This window comes from Phytophthora infestans, genomic scaffold, assembly GCF_000142945.1.
Source record: "Phytophthora infestans T30-4 supercont1.36 genomic scaffold, whole genome shotgun sequence".
Classification (NCBI taxonomy): domain Eukaryota; phylum Oomycota; class Peronosporomycetes; order Peronosporales; family Peronosporaceae; genus Phytophthora; species Phytophthora infestans.
Window position 1 is genome coordinate 1,113,814 of NW_003303723.1, and position 15,038 is coordinate 1,128,851.

Sequence of the window (15,038 nt, forward strand, 5' to 3'; positions counted from 1 at the left end):
GGTAAAAACGAATCTGTTTGCTTTGTCAAGCCAAGCACACTCTCTTCTCCAACTTCCAAATAACTACAACATAGTATTCGTCTTAATGAAGGATAGTTTATTTGATCCAGTCCAGGTCTTACTTATCCTGAGTCATGAACGGGTAGTCCGTGTAGCCAGACTCTAGCGGAACACCCGGCTGCGGGTAGAATGTCTTTCTGTTTTGTGCATTGAGCTCCGCCCCAATACGCAGACGCTCCACGAGATCCGGATTCGCAATGAAGTCGCATCCGAATGCCACGAGGTCAGCAGCACCTTCTTCAACCGTCTTAAGCGCGTCTTCACGGTCGTATCCAGCAGCAGTAATCAGGACGCCCTTGTAGGTGTCACGGAAGTGGCGAGCGACACCAACCTCCGGCACTTGCACGTTAGCTGCGTGCATACCGCGACGCTCAATCACGTGGACGTAGGCGAGATCGTAGTCGTTGAGCTTGTTCACGACGTATCCGTACGTCTTGGATGGCGTCGAGTCTTTGCAGCCAAATGTATCACCGAAAGGTGACAAGCGGATCCCTACCTGGCTGGACGGCAAACTCGATAGAATGGCTTCCACCGCCTCAAAGATGATGCGAGCTCGGTTCTCGATGCTGCCTCCATAGCTGTCGATGCGTTTATTCACACCGTCACACAGGAATTGCTCGAGGAGGTAGCCGTTAGCCGCGTGGATCTCGATACCGTCAAAGCCCGCAGCAATGGCGTTCTCTGCAGCACGTTTATAGTCTGCGATAATAGCAGGGATCTCCTCGATCTCCAAAGCACGAGGGGTCACGTAGTCCTTGCGACCTTCACGAGTGACAGCGTGGGTGTGTACGTCGTCGACACTGGTGTTACTGGACGACACTGGGAGTTGACCATCAGGCTGGTTCAGTGGATGACCCACACGCCCCGTGTGCCAAAGCTGGACAAAGATCTTGCCTCCTTTGTCGTGCACAGCTTTGGTCACAGCCTTCCAGTCGTCAACCTGCTCTTGGTTGAACAGTCCTGGAGCGCCAAAGTATCCGCGAGCTGTCGGACTGATGTTCGTGGCCTCGGCGATGAGAAGACCACCGTCTGTTGCACGTTGAGCGTAGTGTTCAACCACTAGAGGAGTCGGAGCGCCACTCTCTCCAGTGCGCAGCCGCGTTAAAGGCGCCATGACGACACGGTGCTTGAGCTCGACAGGAGCTTTCTTCCCGCCCAGCTTGAAAGGCGTGAAGAGCTTTGGAGCGATAGCGGAGACCATGATCAGAATTAGTGTTGCTTTGAATTGGGCAAATTGAAGAATGAGAGGTGAGCGTTGATGGCACATTAAGCTGAAGCTAGAAAAGGAGCAGCCAACCACCAAGTGATCTGTGACAATCACGGACCTGTTCACGCTATCGGAATGGGCAACTAAACAAAGCGCTCCACGCAATCATCAGCGTTCTGTACCCATTTTATTTTAATAATAAATACTCGAAGCTTCCGAGTGAAGAGATGTTCTCAATTTCTAAACGTGTGAGCCTCAGTAATACTGCAATGCAGCCAAAGTCTACCGGAGTTTTTGCAAATCACCAAACAGCAAGCTTTCGCACTACAAAAATCGCAATTATGACGTAAAACGGTTTTGGATACAGCGCAAAATATACGGTACATGTAAGTCTTGATGGCTTGCTTACTTACAAATCATCTCGTCATAATCGCACTTTTCATTTTTATAATTGGTTTCGTTTATGCAGGTCAAAGAGGCGATCTCCCAACATCAGCAACACACTATTCCTCTCCAGTGACAACTCAAAATAGCAAAAGCAAACGTTTCCTCTCTGCTCACAGCTTGACCTGGTAGTATTCCCTCACCGGAACGTGCTTGGCACCGCCGTAAAAGTCGAGCAAGATGATGTTCTCAATGTCCAAGACGTACGGCAGGAATCCGTGATTCTCCGGCCAGTGTTCCATCTGCGGGTGTCTACAATAAATACCCCCAATTAACATCAACATCGTACGTGAAATAAACATAAAAATACTCGACGTACTTGGAAAACAACACTTTCTCGGCGTAGTGGCGTTGATCAGCAGGCACCGGCACAACCTTGCCTGTCAGCGTGATCTTCCAGCACGTTGGGTCTTCTACGTCCATCTTACACGCGTGCTCGCCCTCCTGCGCCATCGAAATCGCCACTGATGCAGTCGAATTGACGCTCAGGTCGGAGCCTGCAGCAATGTTTTATTTTTTTTTAGTATTCACTGAAACATCATTACCACTCCCGTCGTACCTGAAGCATCCATCGGCGTGAGGTAGAGGAACAACCTGCCCGTCGAGTCTTCCTTCGAGAATCCCACACCGTCTAGATGCAAATTCTAGAACTTAATATAGATCCGTAAAACTCAATTAACCATTCAAACCTACCGCTGTAGGAGACAGTATTGCCGTAAGGGACGCCGCCAAATTGCACCGAGATCGTCGACAATGTCGCCCACAAATTGTCATGCACCAATTGTCTCGCGTGCTGCGCTGGACTTGCACCCCAATATCTTTTTCGCCAACGTTTCATCAGTAAAAATTAATAAATATATTTTCTTAAATACCCACAAGTTTGCCGTCTCTGCTAGGCGGAACGTATCAGCACGAACGATCACAACGTTCCGACGTGCTTCGACGTTGATAAATCCCAGGACACCCAGGAGCACTGCAATAACCAGGCAGGATTGCTTCATTGTTTGATGGCTAGCTCTTAAGCCCCTTGAGCTTCAGGCGTCACTTTCAGTTCTGCGGATATTTGTCATTTTTCTTCTTGAAGAAGGTGGGACCTTAATCCACCAATCGTAGAGGTTCCTTGTCGATTTATCGTCCAATCATCGAACAAAATGACGGGCATTGGCTTGAGGCGTGAGGTGTTGGCGTTGTACCGGGACGTGCTGCGCGTGGCGAAGGACTTCCCAGACCGCAGCATCGGCCGCAAGCTGCAATACAACGCGAGAGAGTTGCTGCGTCTGAGACGACGTGAGAGCAACGCTGCGCGTATCCAGACGCACTTGGAGGAGGGCCGTGACGCATTGCGTGTGTACCAGGTGCTGCAAAATGACCCTGAACTGCTCACGGCCATTAAAAGGAAGAAAACACCGATTGCAGATGCAAAGAAATAGTGAAACCAGGCACGAATACAGGATACGAAGAACCTGCTTGCCTTGATGATCACGATCACGCTGCCTTGCTCCTCTTACTTGGGAGCGCTGAATGATTGGTTTGACTTTCTCTACGAAGTTTAATTCATGTTACAATTTGTAACTTACAAAGGTGCGCTTTGCAGAAAACGCGCTGTGTTGTTATTACCGTAAGAAAGTTTGACTGTCAACATCATTCAGCTTACCGCCAAAATCGTACAGGTTGCAATTACAGAATTTGATTGTATTGTAAGAACCGATTTGTTGCACTGAGCACCTTTCACCATACTGTAATTGAAATTAGTGGATTTGTGCTTTGTGTATTTAACGTAAATGAAAACGCGTTTTAATATTAACGTATAATACGGAAAACAGTCGTCTACTATTATTATAAAGCGCGGTATTTGGGAATTACGGCGTTGTATTCGATGGCGTTGAAATGGTTTATTGATGATGCGACAGCGAGATGAAGCTTCGGCGCGAATTCGCGTCACCATTGCCGGATACATGATGCGCTTATACGCCAACACAATTGACGAAAGTGCTTTTAGGCTCGGGATGGAATACCACCTCTATCCAGTCGATGCATTAAGCTGTGCTTGAATTTCATGCGTTGTGGCGGCATAGTTAAATGGTAGCGAGTTGTTAGCTGAACTGATTCATAAAAATTCTAGAATTCTAGGGAAGTTTTATATACCGGTACGAAGAGCTTCTAGAAAAAGTCAAAACATGTATGGGTCCACACCAAAGGTCAGCCAAAAGGTGAAGTTGGCACAGCCCTCGGGATGGACAAACCACGTTTCATTCCGACACACGTACTGACGCAGCTTTTGCCCAAAGCCGTGGTTAGGCAGTGTGCAGCGCCACGAAGATTGGCTGTTCGTGGTATTTTGGTTCTCAGAAGCACCAATTTTTGAGTGAGGGACGTACGCCCTTTTAGCGCCCAATTCCAACGCCGTATGCATGCTTGACGCTCTACAAAGGTCGGCCACCACTGGCCAAGGTCACGAGCACTACATGGCTCGCCGTGCTCCAGTCTCGGACTCCGAGAGAGCTTACCGGCTCACTACGACGACTACAAGATCTTTTAGCGAGTTCACATGTATCACGAAAGGTACGTACAGAGCTTTCGACGTACTCTTGAAGGGCATCCCCATTTGTCTATCATCATGGTACGCCCCCCCCCTTCTTCTCCTATGTCGTCAGTGTCCTCAGCCATTTTCATGCCCCTCAGTCGGGAATTACAAATATGGCACTTCTAACAGCTATGACGCATACGGCTATATACCGCCCGCTCATATCCGGTCAGATCTTCGGACAATAAACCGCATTGCTCATACACCAACTGACACCCTTTTACGCGGTACATGTATCACATACATGTACTGTCAAAACCGAACATTCCAAAATACACCTTCGGACACGTGCTGACATTTTCCCAGCTAAAAGGATTCTGTTGAAATTCTAGAACTATAGAATGTCTACCACAGCGCGTTGTATTCAATGGCATTCTATCTCTGCGCTCAATTACACTCCTGGACACAATTTAACGTCCACCCCGTCGAGTGCCCATAACATAGTCATTTCTTATTATTTGACGTTGTGCAGTTTTCACACAAGTTGCAAAACATGCTTCAAAATAGCAAGATTATAATAACGCTCGCGTTTTTGCACTTTATAGGGAGGCTCACATACAGAAAAGCGATTTGTCAAGCTGGACACAATTTACGGTCACTCTCGATCCCTAGTGCCCATTTAATCACCCACAGAAACTCTGGCCTTACAAATTTCTAGTCAGCCGAAATGACACATTTCTTATTTTATATAGGTATTTGATTTGGGCGTAAATTGTGTCCAGCTTGACAAATCGCTTTTTTGTATGTGAGCCTCGCAAAAACGCGAGCGTTAGCACATCCTTGGTATTTCGAAATATGTTTTGCAACTTGTGTGAAAACCGCACCGTCAAATAATAAAAGTTGACTGAGTAATAATGGGCTCTTGTGACGGGGTCACACAGCACCTTGCGCAAGAGGAAGTTATCTTCCGAGAGTATACAAACTCTCAGTGAACGGCAGCTCACTGGTCCCCTCTTTTATTAAAGAGAGCGAAGTGACCCAAATAAGGTAGATTGTAAACTGAGTATATTTATAGGTAGGATAAGTTCGGGTTTAATACAAACTATAAGTTACCTATAGAAATGCAATGTCATTTAACCAATGGTTGGCTTTGAACGACTTTGGTACCTTGTACCAAATATCCCGGAGTATGACGTGTCATACTCCTGAAGTGTGAAGTGTCACACTTCATGTAACCAGAGTACACTTAGGGCTACGTACCCCGTCACATCCTCTCCTACTTAGGTTCGGTTTACCGACCAATCAGAATGAAGAGGTGTTCGTCACAAACTCTCATTCCCAAAGTCGAAAACCATCGACTTGGCCGCGCAAGCGCGGCGGAGGCTCACTTCACAGTTAGAGCCTCGAGCAGCAACCTGTGCGCTCTTCGTCAAGGTCTCCACTTCGACCGTTAACATGCCTCGTGGCACTGCTAAGAGCGGTGCTAAGATACGCTCCAAGGCTGCAGCCGGTAAGGCGCAGGCCAAGAGCACTAAGCCTCACGGCAAAGGCTCTGCACTCAAGGAGGCTACTCAGGTGGCCTCCGAGGCGATCGGTTCCTCGGGTGACGCGGCTGCGGACAAGCGCGCAAGCAGGCGCCGCAGTCCGTCGCCCTCGTCTTCAGACAACCGTCCGAATCCTCGGTTCGTAGAACGCGAGTTCAACTCGGGCAGTGAAGACGATGCCGAGTCCGAGAGCACTCAGGATGCTCCTGCGGGCTCTGTGGGAGGGCACAGCCCAGTGCCCAGCGAGCACAAAGAAGGCAGCGTGCAGTCGCCCGCTAGTGATCACGGTGATCACAGTCCCAGGACCTCTGTGCGCTCTGAGAGTCCGGCCGTTAAGGCTAAGGGCGCTCCCAAAGCCGGTGGCGATGAGGAAGGGAGTCCTCGCAAACGTCTCTCGCTTGCCGAGGGTCTTGCGCGCGCTAAGGCCTCTAAAGCCGAAGGCGCCAAGCCCTCAAAGAAGCGTACCGCCTCTAAGTCTCCACTCCGCGAGGAGAAGGAGACTCGACGCTCCTATCAGAGTCTCTTCGGCTACTCGGATATAGAGGAGGAGAAGGAGGAAGAAGAGGAAGAGGAGGGTGCCATTGTTGAGCCCCGGGGAGGTCTCGAATGACCTCGACCAGCAGCAGGAGGAGTTCCAAGTTGCCCATCGTGTGCGTGGGGGTTCCGTGGCGGCACCCGTCAGCCAGGGAGCTGCCATCAACTCAAGAGGGTATTGGCCTCCCGAGGAGAGCTCTGGGGCTGACCTCTTCTTAGAGCTTCTCGTCGCTCCTCGTGGCCTTGTGGGCGGCCACACTTCTAGGGGCATCTATGAACGAGCCCTTGTTCAGAAAGAACAGCTGTTCGTCGACAACTTGGAGGCTGCTCGGTGTGTGCTTCTCGCGCCACACCGCATTCCCCTTAAGGACTTCACGACTTGTCGTAAGAAGCCCGAGACCCGGGGTGGTCTCTATCCTGTTTGGGGATACCCCTGGGTTATGCCCGAGAACTGTCCCCACGTGGAGTTATTGTGAGGACATGTTCTGGGCGTGGGTGGAGACTCTCAAGTACTCGCCCACGGAGTTATGGGAACTCCATGAAGATCAGCAGCTGTCCCACATCCTGGACCAGCGTGATCTTCGTGTGAGGTTTGCCCACTTGATCAGCAAGCGTATGCTACCAAGGGACATCCTGAAGCGCGCGGCTTCTAGCGCTCACGATGAGCGCGGGTGCGGTATGTATTCATCGACCGTACCCCGTTCGGGCAAGAAGCCCCGGACTACTTATGAAGCTGCCGCCGCTTCTGTTCCCAGATTGCGACAGCCTTCGGGCAGTCAATCAGGAGCCGTTCAATCAGCTCCCACGAGTTCTCGGAGTGGGCATAACCCCTCCACTTCACGAGGAGCTGTCGCTTGCCGCGACACCGTTGCTCCTGGAGGATCCGCTCCACGTGGAAGTGGGCTTCTCCATTCCGGTCAAGCAGGGGCGGAGGTGCCCTCGTACGAGTACGAGTACTCGGCGCCTCCCGAGAGCCACTCTCGTCCGAGTGCTCCGACTGCGGGTCCGACACAGGACCCTGAGGTTGACCGCCTCCGTCAACGTGTCCTCGTGCTTGAGATTGCACTTGGCCTTGAAACTGGCGGTAATGCTGCCGCCCAGGCCGGGAATCAGGGCGAGCTCGCTCGTCTTGCGGGCCGCCTGAACCTGGTGGAGCGAGAGGTCGCGAGCCTGCACCCGCGGGTGCCTTGCCGTCCCGACCGAGACTTGGGTGCCTGCTCCGACGCCCTCGTCGACGACTGTGACCGGCCCTCGCTTCGAGGAGCTGGGTCAAGGGGGATCTGCGAGTCAGCAACCCCCTGCGGGTCAAAGTACCGCTTAAGACGTCCGACATAGAACGTCGGGTGCGTCGTCATTGACTTTGGAAGGTCGATGGTGTACGACGCACCATGTCTGGCCAGGACTGCAAAAGGTCCGATGAAGCGGTGCTTCAGTTTGTTGCTGCCGATAGAGCTAACAGTGTCTAGAGGTAGGTTCCTCGTGTCTAGCAACACTAAGTCACCAACCTCAAATATACTTAAGTTTCCTCTTCCTTGTTTGTCTGAGTACTATTTTTGTTTATCTTGGGCCGCTACCATGGCATCGCGGACCCTGCTGACAATGTTCAGCTTGGTATCCATAAAGGATTCCACCTGTTTCCGCAGCGAAACTGGCCTCACATCCGAGACCTGGGAGGAAAGGGCTTTCCGAGCCTCTCCCCCACTTAGAATAGAGGAGTCAGTGTCTCCTCGAAGAGTGAGAGGCACTCTGGGGTGGCGGAAGCCGTTCAAGTAGAACGGCGTGAACCCCGTGGACGCGTGCACCGCGTTGTTGAGCGCAAACTCAACAACTGGAAGCTGCGACGACCACGTACGTGGCGCTGCCGCGCACACACTGCGCAGAGTGTCCTCGAGCACTCGATTGACGCGCTCTGTTTGGCCGTCTGTCTGCTGATATTCCGCAGTGGACAGCTGCAGACGAGTTCCCAGTAAAGGGAACAGCGTTTTCCAAAACGCAGCAGTGAACCGCGGGTCTCGGTCCGAGACAATCGTCTCCGGGAGACCGTGATAGCGGAACACGCCATCGACGAACAACCTTGCGGTTTGTTCGCCCTTTACAGTGACGGGAACTGGAGCAAGATGTACCATCTTGCTCAGCCGACACACGAACACTAAAATTCCGGTGTTGCCGTGTCCGCCGGCGGGAAGCCCAAAGATGAAGTCAAGACTCATCGACTTCCAACAATCAGCCGGTACGGGCAGGCTCTGTAGTGGAGCCGAAGAGTGCCCTGCGGGTTTGACCCGCTGACATGTTTCACATGTCTTGACGTATCGGGCGACCCACTTGTACATGTGGATCCACCAGAAGGACTGAGAGACCGACAGAAAGGTCTTCTCGCGGCCCAAGTGGCCGCTGGAGGGCGCGTCATGCGCCTCCGCGAGGATGATGAACTTCAGATCCTCGTCGTTTGGTACGACCACCCGTGGAGGATCAGTGGGCTCCACCCGATAATAGAGGAGGCCCTCCTTCAACTCATATCGGTGGAGCCGTGAGCGCTGTCGCGACGAGAGCCAGTCGGACTTCGCGCTCGTTCCGGCCTTAAGGAACTTGACAATAGGCGCGACAGCCTCATTGTCCCGATACGCCATGCGTATCCGATCATATAGATCCGATGTCACCCGCGTGATGTGGGCCAACTCATAGTCAAGACGCCGAGAGAGGGCGTCCGCAAGCACGTTGAGCTTGCCCGGCTTGTATTCGACGCGGAAGTTGTATTCCGCGAAGAAGGACAGCCACCTCGCCATCCTTTGGGAGGGGTGAGGCGCGTTAGTCGCCGTCCTCAAGGACGCGTGGTCTGTGTAGATCACAAAGGGCCTAGAGCCCAGAAGGTGAACACGGAACTTCACAAGGGCATATTTCATTGCCAGGAGCTCCTTGTCATGGACAGGGTAGTTCCGCTCGGCGGCTTTGAGCTGCCGGGACTGGAGCGAGATGACTCGTTCCTGTCCAGCCGTGTCGTCCTGCAGCAATGCACACCCGATGGCGTAATCGGAGGCATCGCATACGACGCTAAACGGCTTCGTCTCGTCCGGCAGAGCCAGGACAGGGGCCTCTTGGAGACTGGCCTTGATGCTGTCAAAAGCATCCTGGTGCTCTTGTTCCCAGCGCCAGTCGACGTCCTTCTGAAGGAGGCTCGACAAAGGCTTAGCGAAGCCCGCGTACCCAGCGCTGTACTTGTGAAGGTAGTTGGCCAAGCCCAACCACTTTCGAAGATCCTTCTGGGATCGGGCGTCGGCCATGCTGCTATGGCCTTGACCTTGTCTGGGTCATCCCGAACGCCCACGTTGCTGACGAAGCAACCGAGAACTTTAATCTCTGGTGACGCGAAAACGCACTTGTCGATGTTGGCGTAGAGCTTGTTCGCTCGCATCACGTCCAACACTCGACGGAGGTGTCCTAGATGCACCTTCATGGTCGTCTTGCCTCCCTCGGCACGGCTATGGACGAATATGTCGTCGAAGTACGTCTGTACGAAGGTACGCAAAGGGCGGAACAATTGCGTCACCAGGCGATTGAACGTCGCCGGGGCGTTAGACAAGCCCTGCGGCATGACGAGCCACTCCCTAAGCATGCCGCTTGGAGTGCTTACCGCGGTGAGCGGGATGTCACTCTCTCGCATCAGGATTTGGTAGTATCCGTCTACCAAATCCAGCGCACTGTACAGTACGCTCCCGGCCATGTTGTTCAACAACACATCCTTTCGTGGGATCGGTGTTTGGGCCGGCACCGTTGCGTTGTTCAGCTTGTTATAAGCGTGAACCAGACGCCACTTTCCGTTCGGCTTCCGAGCGCAGAAAGTCGGCGTCGAGTGCGGGGATTTCGATGTCCGCACCATGCCTGCCTTCGCTTTCGCGGCGAAGAAGGCATCAATGATCTCGCACTGTTCGCGCGGGAGAGGCCATTGCCTCGTGACACAATACTTTGTGCCGGGCACGAGATCAATCTCGTGCCGTACGCCTCGATCCGGTGGGAGTTGGGTCGGTGGGTGTTTGTTCACCACGTCCGCATACTCCGTCACCAAAGGATACACCGGATCCTTGGGGTTCTTGAGAATCTCAGAACCCAAGCGCGCCTGACGCTGCTTGTTCATGTCTTCCAGGACGTTCTCGTCCAAGACAGAGGAGGAGTTCAGCTCCTTCTGAGTGGTCTCAGGTCTCATGAGTACCATCTCAGCAATCTCTCCAGCCTTGAGGTTGGCCAGGAAAGACTTATCCTTCATTTCCTCGAGGTTCAGTATCTCCGCAACCTCTGGCAACGGTTCCAAGTGGACACCAGATGCCTTGACGGGTAAACCTGTCTCGCCATCGAAGATGTGATAACACTCTTCCACCGGCCTTGTCGGAGGAGCCCGGGCCCTGGACTCCGAGTCGCTTGAAGCGACGTCGATCGGAGCGAAGTTCGGATCCGACTTGAGGCGGCGGCGGCGTCTTTACCGACGGCGTCTGTGACGGGTAGCTTTGCTACCCACGTCTAGGGATGTCGTCGCTACGACATCCGAGGCACTCGTGGCCTCGTGTGATACTGTTGTACCCACACAGGAAGCGTGTTCAACGCCTTTCTTTTCAGTTAAGGTCTGGGCGACCGCGTGTGGCACTGTGTTACCCACACAGGAAGCGTGTTCAACGCCTTCCTCTTCAGTTAAGGTCTGGGCGACCGCGTGTGGCACTGTGTTACCCACACAGGAAGCGTATCCGACGTCTTCCTCTTCAGTTAAGGTCTGGGCGACCGTGAGTGGAACTCTGTTACCCACTCTGAACACGCTGTTCTCAGTGTTCATGACAGCTGCAGCTGTCTGCGGAACTAAGTTACCCGCCTGTGGACCTAAGTTACCCACTTGGCCGACGCCTCTTCTGGGCGCGGCCACCATCAAAACATCCTTGGAGTCGTCATATACGTCGACGACTCCCAAGCATCTGCCGGATGCTTTGGTACCCTGGCAGCCCTCGCGGGCGCCCCGGGTCCTGACAGAGGTGGGAACATGACTCACCAATGCTCTGTCGGACTGCGCAGGGCGGCTGGCACCGATTGCCTTGCCTCGCCAGTCGATTCAGGGCTCGTGCTTCTCAAGCCAGGGCATGCCCAGGATCATATCATATGGATCCATATCGAGAACAGTGAACTGTTCGAGGCTGTCAAAGTCTTCAAACTTGACAGCCAGATCCACTTGGACGTTGGAGACAGTGACGACCTTCCCGTCGGCCAGTCGCACTGACACCGTCTCGTTGCCCTTGCTTTCTCTCAAAGCTTCGGACAACTTGTTGCTGTCACGAGCAACCGTCTGGCGGCGTGCGAAATTCTTCGACGCCCCAGAGTCAATCAAGATTCTAAAGGGATGATCGTATCCCCGTACACATCCGTGTACTACGAGCAACCCGCCGCTGCTCTTCGCCGATTCGAGAGTGCGAAGACTCTCAGGGGCTAAGTCATCGTGGTACGCGCCACCCGCGCACCCATCACGAAGACTTACTTCTTCCCCAGTAGGGTGCCCCGCCCCTACTGGTTCCCTGCGTTCCCCTGTCCCCGGGATCCTGGCTTCTGCCAGCGACCCTTGAGGACGGGCTTGGGGAAGGACCGTCTGCGGAGTCTTTCCGCGGGACAGTCGCGCTTGAAGTGGCCCATCTTCCCACAGCCGAAGCAGCGGATGTCACGCTGTTCGGCGGACCGAGTTCCATGGGAGCTGGTCCGTTGGGGCTTTTCGGCCGGGAGCCGACAAGGAGCTCCCAGGCCACGCTGAGGCCGGCGTACGCGCCTGGCGATGGCTGTACTCTTCTTGAAGAGCCACGTGAATCGCCTCTTCAAGGGTGCTTGCCTGCACCCGGAGCAGCTGAGTGCGTGCGGGGCCCACTCGAAGGCCGTCCATGAACACAGTCATCTTGATGTGTTCATTGAGTGGGTTTCCCACTAGGGACGCCGTGAGCTCCCGTATCTCTTGCACATACTCGTGCAGTTCGCGCCTTCCTTGTTTACACGCGAGGAAGCGCAAACGCTGGCGGTACTCGTAGTTCGCCGGGAGAAACGCGGCTCGGAGCTGTTCGCACAGCTGAGCCCAGGATGTGAAACATCCAGGGGATGTTGTACACCCAACTCTTAGCACGACCGCTAAGGTTGGAGAGTGCAAAAGCAACACGCAGTTGCTCGGTCGAGATCAGAGCCGCGTCCATCGCGAGCTCTACTTTCGGACCCAGAAGTGAAGGTTCTCGCCTTCCTTCTTTTCATACGGCTTAACCTTCAGCCGTATTGGCTTCGGGTGAGGCGGATTTGATTCCGCCGCCGGAGCCTGCAGGTTCTCCCGCACATGCGCGATGAGGCCCTGCTCGTACGCGTCGAATGCATTGACGCGCTCGAGCTGCTCAGCCGGTGTTGACACCACCAGGCTCTGCAGGGCCTCCATCCCGAAGATGCCTGCCATCTTCCGAACCGACTCGAACTGAGAGTCGTTCAAATGGGAGAAGTCGTTCCTATCCATGGCAACGAACTTCGGAGGTTCAGGTAGTCTACCCGCGATGGCGTGGATTGACTACAAGTGCTACCAAGTGTGACGGGGTCACACAGCACCTTGCGCAAGAGGAAGTTATCTTCCGAGAGTATACAAACTCTCAGTGAACGGCAGTTCACAGGTCCCCTCTTTTATTAAAGAGAGCGAAGTGACCCAAATAAGGTAGATTGTAAACTGAGTATATTTATAGGTAGGATAAGGTCGGGTTTAATACAAACTATAAGTTACCTATAGAAATGCAATGTCATTTAACCAATGGTTGGCTTTGAACGACTTTGGTACCTTGTACCAAATATCCCGGAGTATGACGTGTCATACTCCTGAAGTGTGAAGTGTCACACTTCATGTAACCAGGGTACACTTAGGGCTACGTACCCCGTTACAGCTCTCGACGAGGGGGCCGTAAAACTGTGTCCAGGATGTGTGTGGGGGGGGGGCGCTTCGTCATGTCATTCTCTAAAAGTTGTTTCAGAACTATTAAAACATCATACTTCGAGGTACATGGCTCGACGCTGGCAAGCTGTAAAATAATATTTGACCATTAAACAGAATGGTGCGTTGAATTACATGACGTCATCAAACCTGTTGACGTCTCTCCGGCACAAATCACGGAGTGTCGTCAACAGGTTTGATGACGTCAAGCTCCAATTTCCGTGGGAGGCAAACAATTGTTTGGAAATGCTCATAGCGCTAGTTAGTGCTATGAGCATCACGTAGATGATTCGAGTCGAAGTAATCGAGCTCACATGACCTCATTACTCAATTTGAACAAGTCATCACAAGCAAGTCAGCATTCCTACTGACCATGGTCTCTGCTACCAGCCCAAAGCTCTTCACCCCTTTCACGTTAGGCGGCAAGAAAGCCCCCGTTAAACTGAAACACCGTGTCGTCATGGCACCTTTAACGCGGTTGCGCACTGGAGAGAGTGGCGTGCCTACTCCTCTAGTGGCTGAACACTACGCTCAACGAACCACAACCGGTGGATTTCTCATCGCCGAAGCCACCAGCACCAGTCCTGCGGCTCGCAACTACTTCGACGCTCCAGGACTCTTCACCCAGGCACAGGTTGACGGCTGGAAGGCTGTGACCAAGGCTGTACACGACAAAGAAGGCAAGATCTTTGTCCAGCTTTGGCATGCTGGGCGTCTGGGTCATCCACTAAACCAACCTAACGGGGAGCTCCCAGTGTCGTCAAGTGCGACGAGCGTCGACGACATTCACACCCATGCTATCACACGTGAAGGTCGCAAGGACTACGTGACTCCACGTGCCCTGAAAATCGAGGAGATCCCTGGTATTGTTGCAGACTTTAAGCGCGCCGCGGAGAATGCTATTGGTGCGGGATTTGACGGGCGTCGAAATCCACGCGGCCAATGGCTATCTACTCGAACAATTTCTGTGTGACGGCGTGAACAAGCGTACCGACAATTATGGAGGCAGTATTGAGAACCGCGCCCGCATCATCTTTGAGGTGCTGGAAGCTGCTCTATCTAGTCTTCCTTCGAGTCAGGTGGGGATCCGTTTGTCTCCGTACGGTGACACCTTTGCCTGTAAAGACTCGACGCCATCCAAGCGTACGGATACGTCGTGAACAAACTCAACGACTACGATCTCGCCTACGTCCACGTGATTGAACGTCGCGGTATGCACGCGGCTAACGTGCAAGTACCGGAGGTTGGTGTCGCTCGCCACTTTCGTGACACCTACAAGGGCGTCCTGATTACTTCTTCTAGTTTCGACCGTGAAGACGCGCTCAAGACGGTTGCAGAAGGCGCTGCTGACCTCGTGGCATTCGGACGCGACTTCATTGCGAACCCAGATCTCGTCGAGCGTCTGCGCGTCGGTGCCGAGTTTAACGCGCAGAATGTGAAACATTCTACCCGCAACTAGGTGTGCCACTCGAGTCTGGCTACACGGACTACCCTTTCCTGGTGCAGAAGCAGTAGGACGCAAAGGTGCAATCGGAAGTCCTGCAGCTTCCTACTCGTGTCCATGCATGTAATCCTTCAATAACCTTTACCGAAACACTTTGTGCACATACTCATCGTATAGAGGATGGAACTCACAGAATCCGTCAGTGTGGAGCGTAGGGAAGTCGTACGGGAAAAATATTTAATACCTGTTGTTCTGCCCCTGCTGACCTGTTGCTCCTTCACAGCCCCTGCTGGCCTGTTGTCCACCCTGGTGAC

General features: G+C 53.2%; 4 protein-coding genes across 4 annotated transcripts; 2 read left to right on the plus strand and 2 right to left on the minus strand.

The window, feature by feature from the left end:
- Positions 1-118: 118 nt before the first annotated feature.
- Positions 119-1,273, minus strand: PITG_14722 (12-oxophytodienoate reductase, putative; the record flags this gene model as incomplete). Its single annotated transcript, XM_002898554.1, has 1 exon — positions 119-1,273. One exon carries the CDS (start codon positions 1,259-1,261, stop codon positions 119-121), a length of 1,143 nt encoding a protein of 380 aa, XP_002898600.1.
- Positions 1,274-1,709: 436 nt separating this feature from the next.
- On the minus strand, positions 1,710-2,749 carry PITG_14723 (uncharacterized protein; the record flags this gene model as incomplete). Its single annotated transcript, XM_002898555.1, has 4 exons — positions 1,710-1,963; positions 2,031-2,208; positions 2,271-2,342; positions 2,405-2,749. 4 exons carry the CDS (start codon positions 2,547-2,549, stop codon positions 1,825-1,827), a joined length of 534 nt encoding a protein of 177 aa, XP_002898601.1.
- Positions 2,750-2,862: 113 nt separating this feature from the next.
- Positions 2,863-3,141, plus strand: PITG_14724 (uncharacterized protein; the record flags this gene model as incomplete). The annotated part of the gene is made up of 1 exon (XM_002898556.1): positions 2,863-3,141. The coding sequence occupies one exon, from the start codon at positions 2,863-2,865 to the stop codon at positions 3,139-3,141; it is 279 nt and encodes a 92-aa protein (XP_002898602.1).
- Positions 3,142-13,625: 10,484 nt separating this feature from the next.
- PITG_14725 (12-oxophytodienoate reductase, putative) lies at positions 13,626-14,739 on the plus strand (the record flags this gene model as incomplete). Its single annotated transcript, XM_002898557.1, has 3 exons — positions 13,626-14,185; positions 14,286-14,379; positions 14,406-14,739. 3 exons carry the CDS (start codon positions 13,654-13,656, stop codon positions 14,737-14,739), a joined length of 960 nt encoding a protein of 319 aa, XP_002898603.1.
- Between the last annotated feature and the right edge of the window lie 299 nt (positions 14,740-15,038).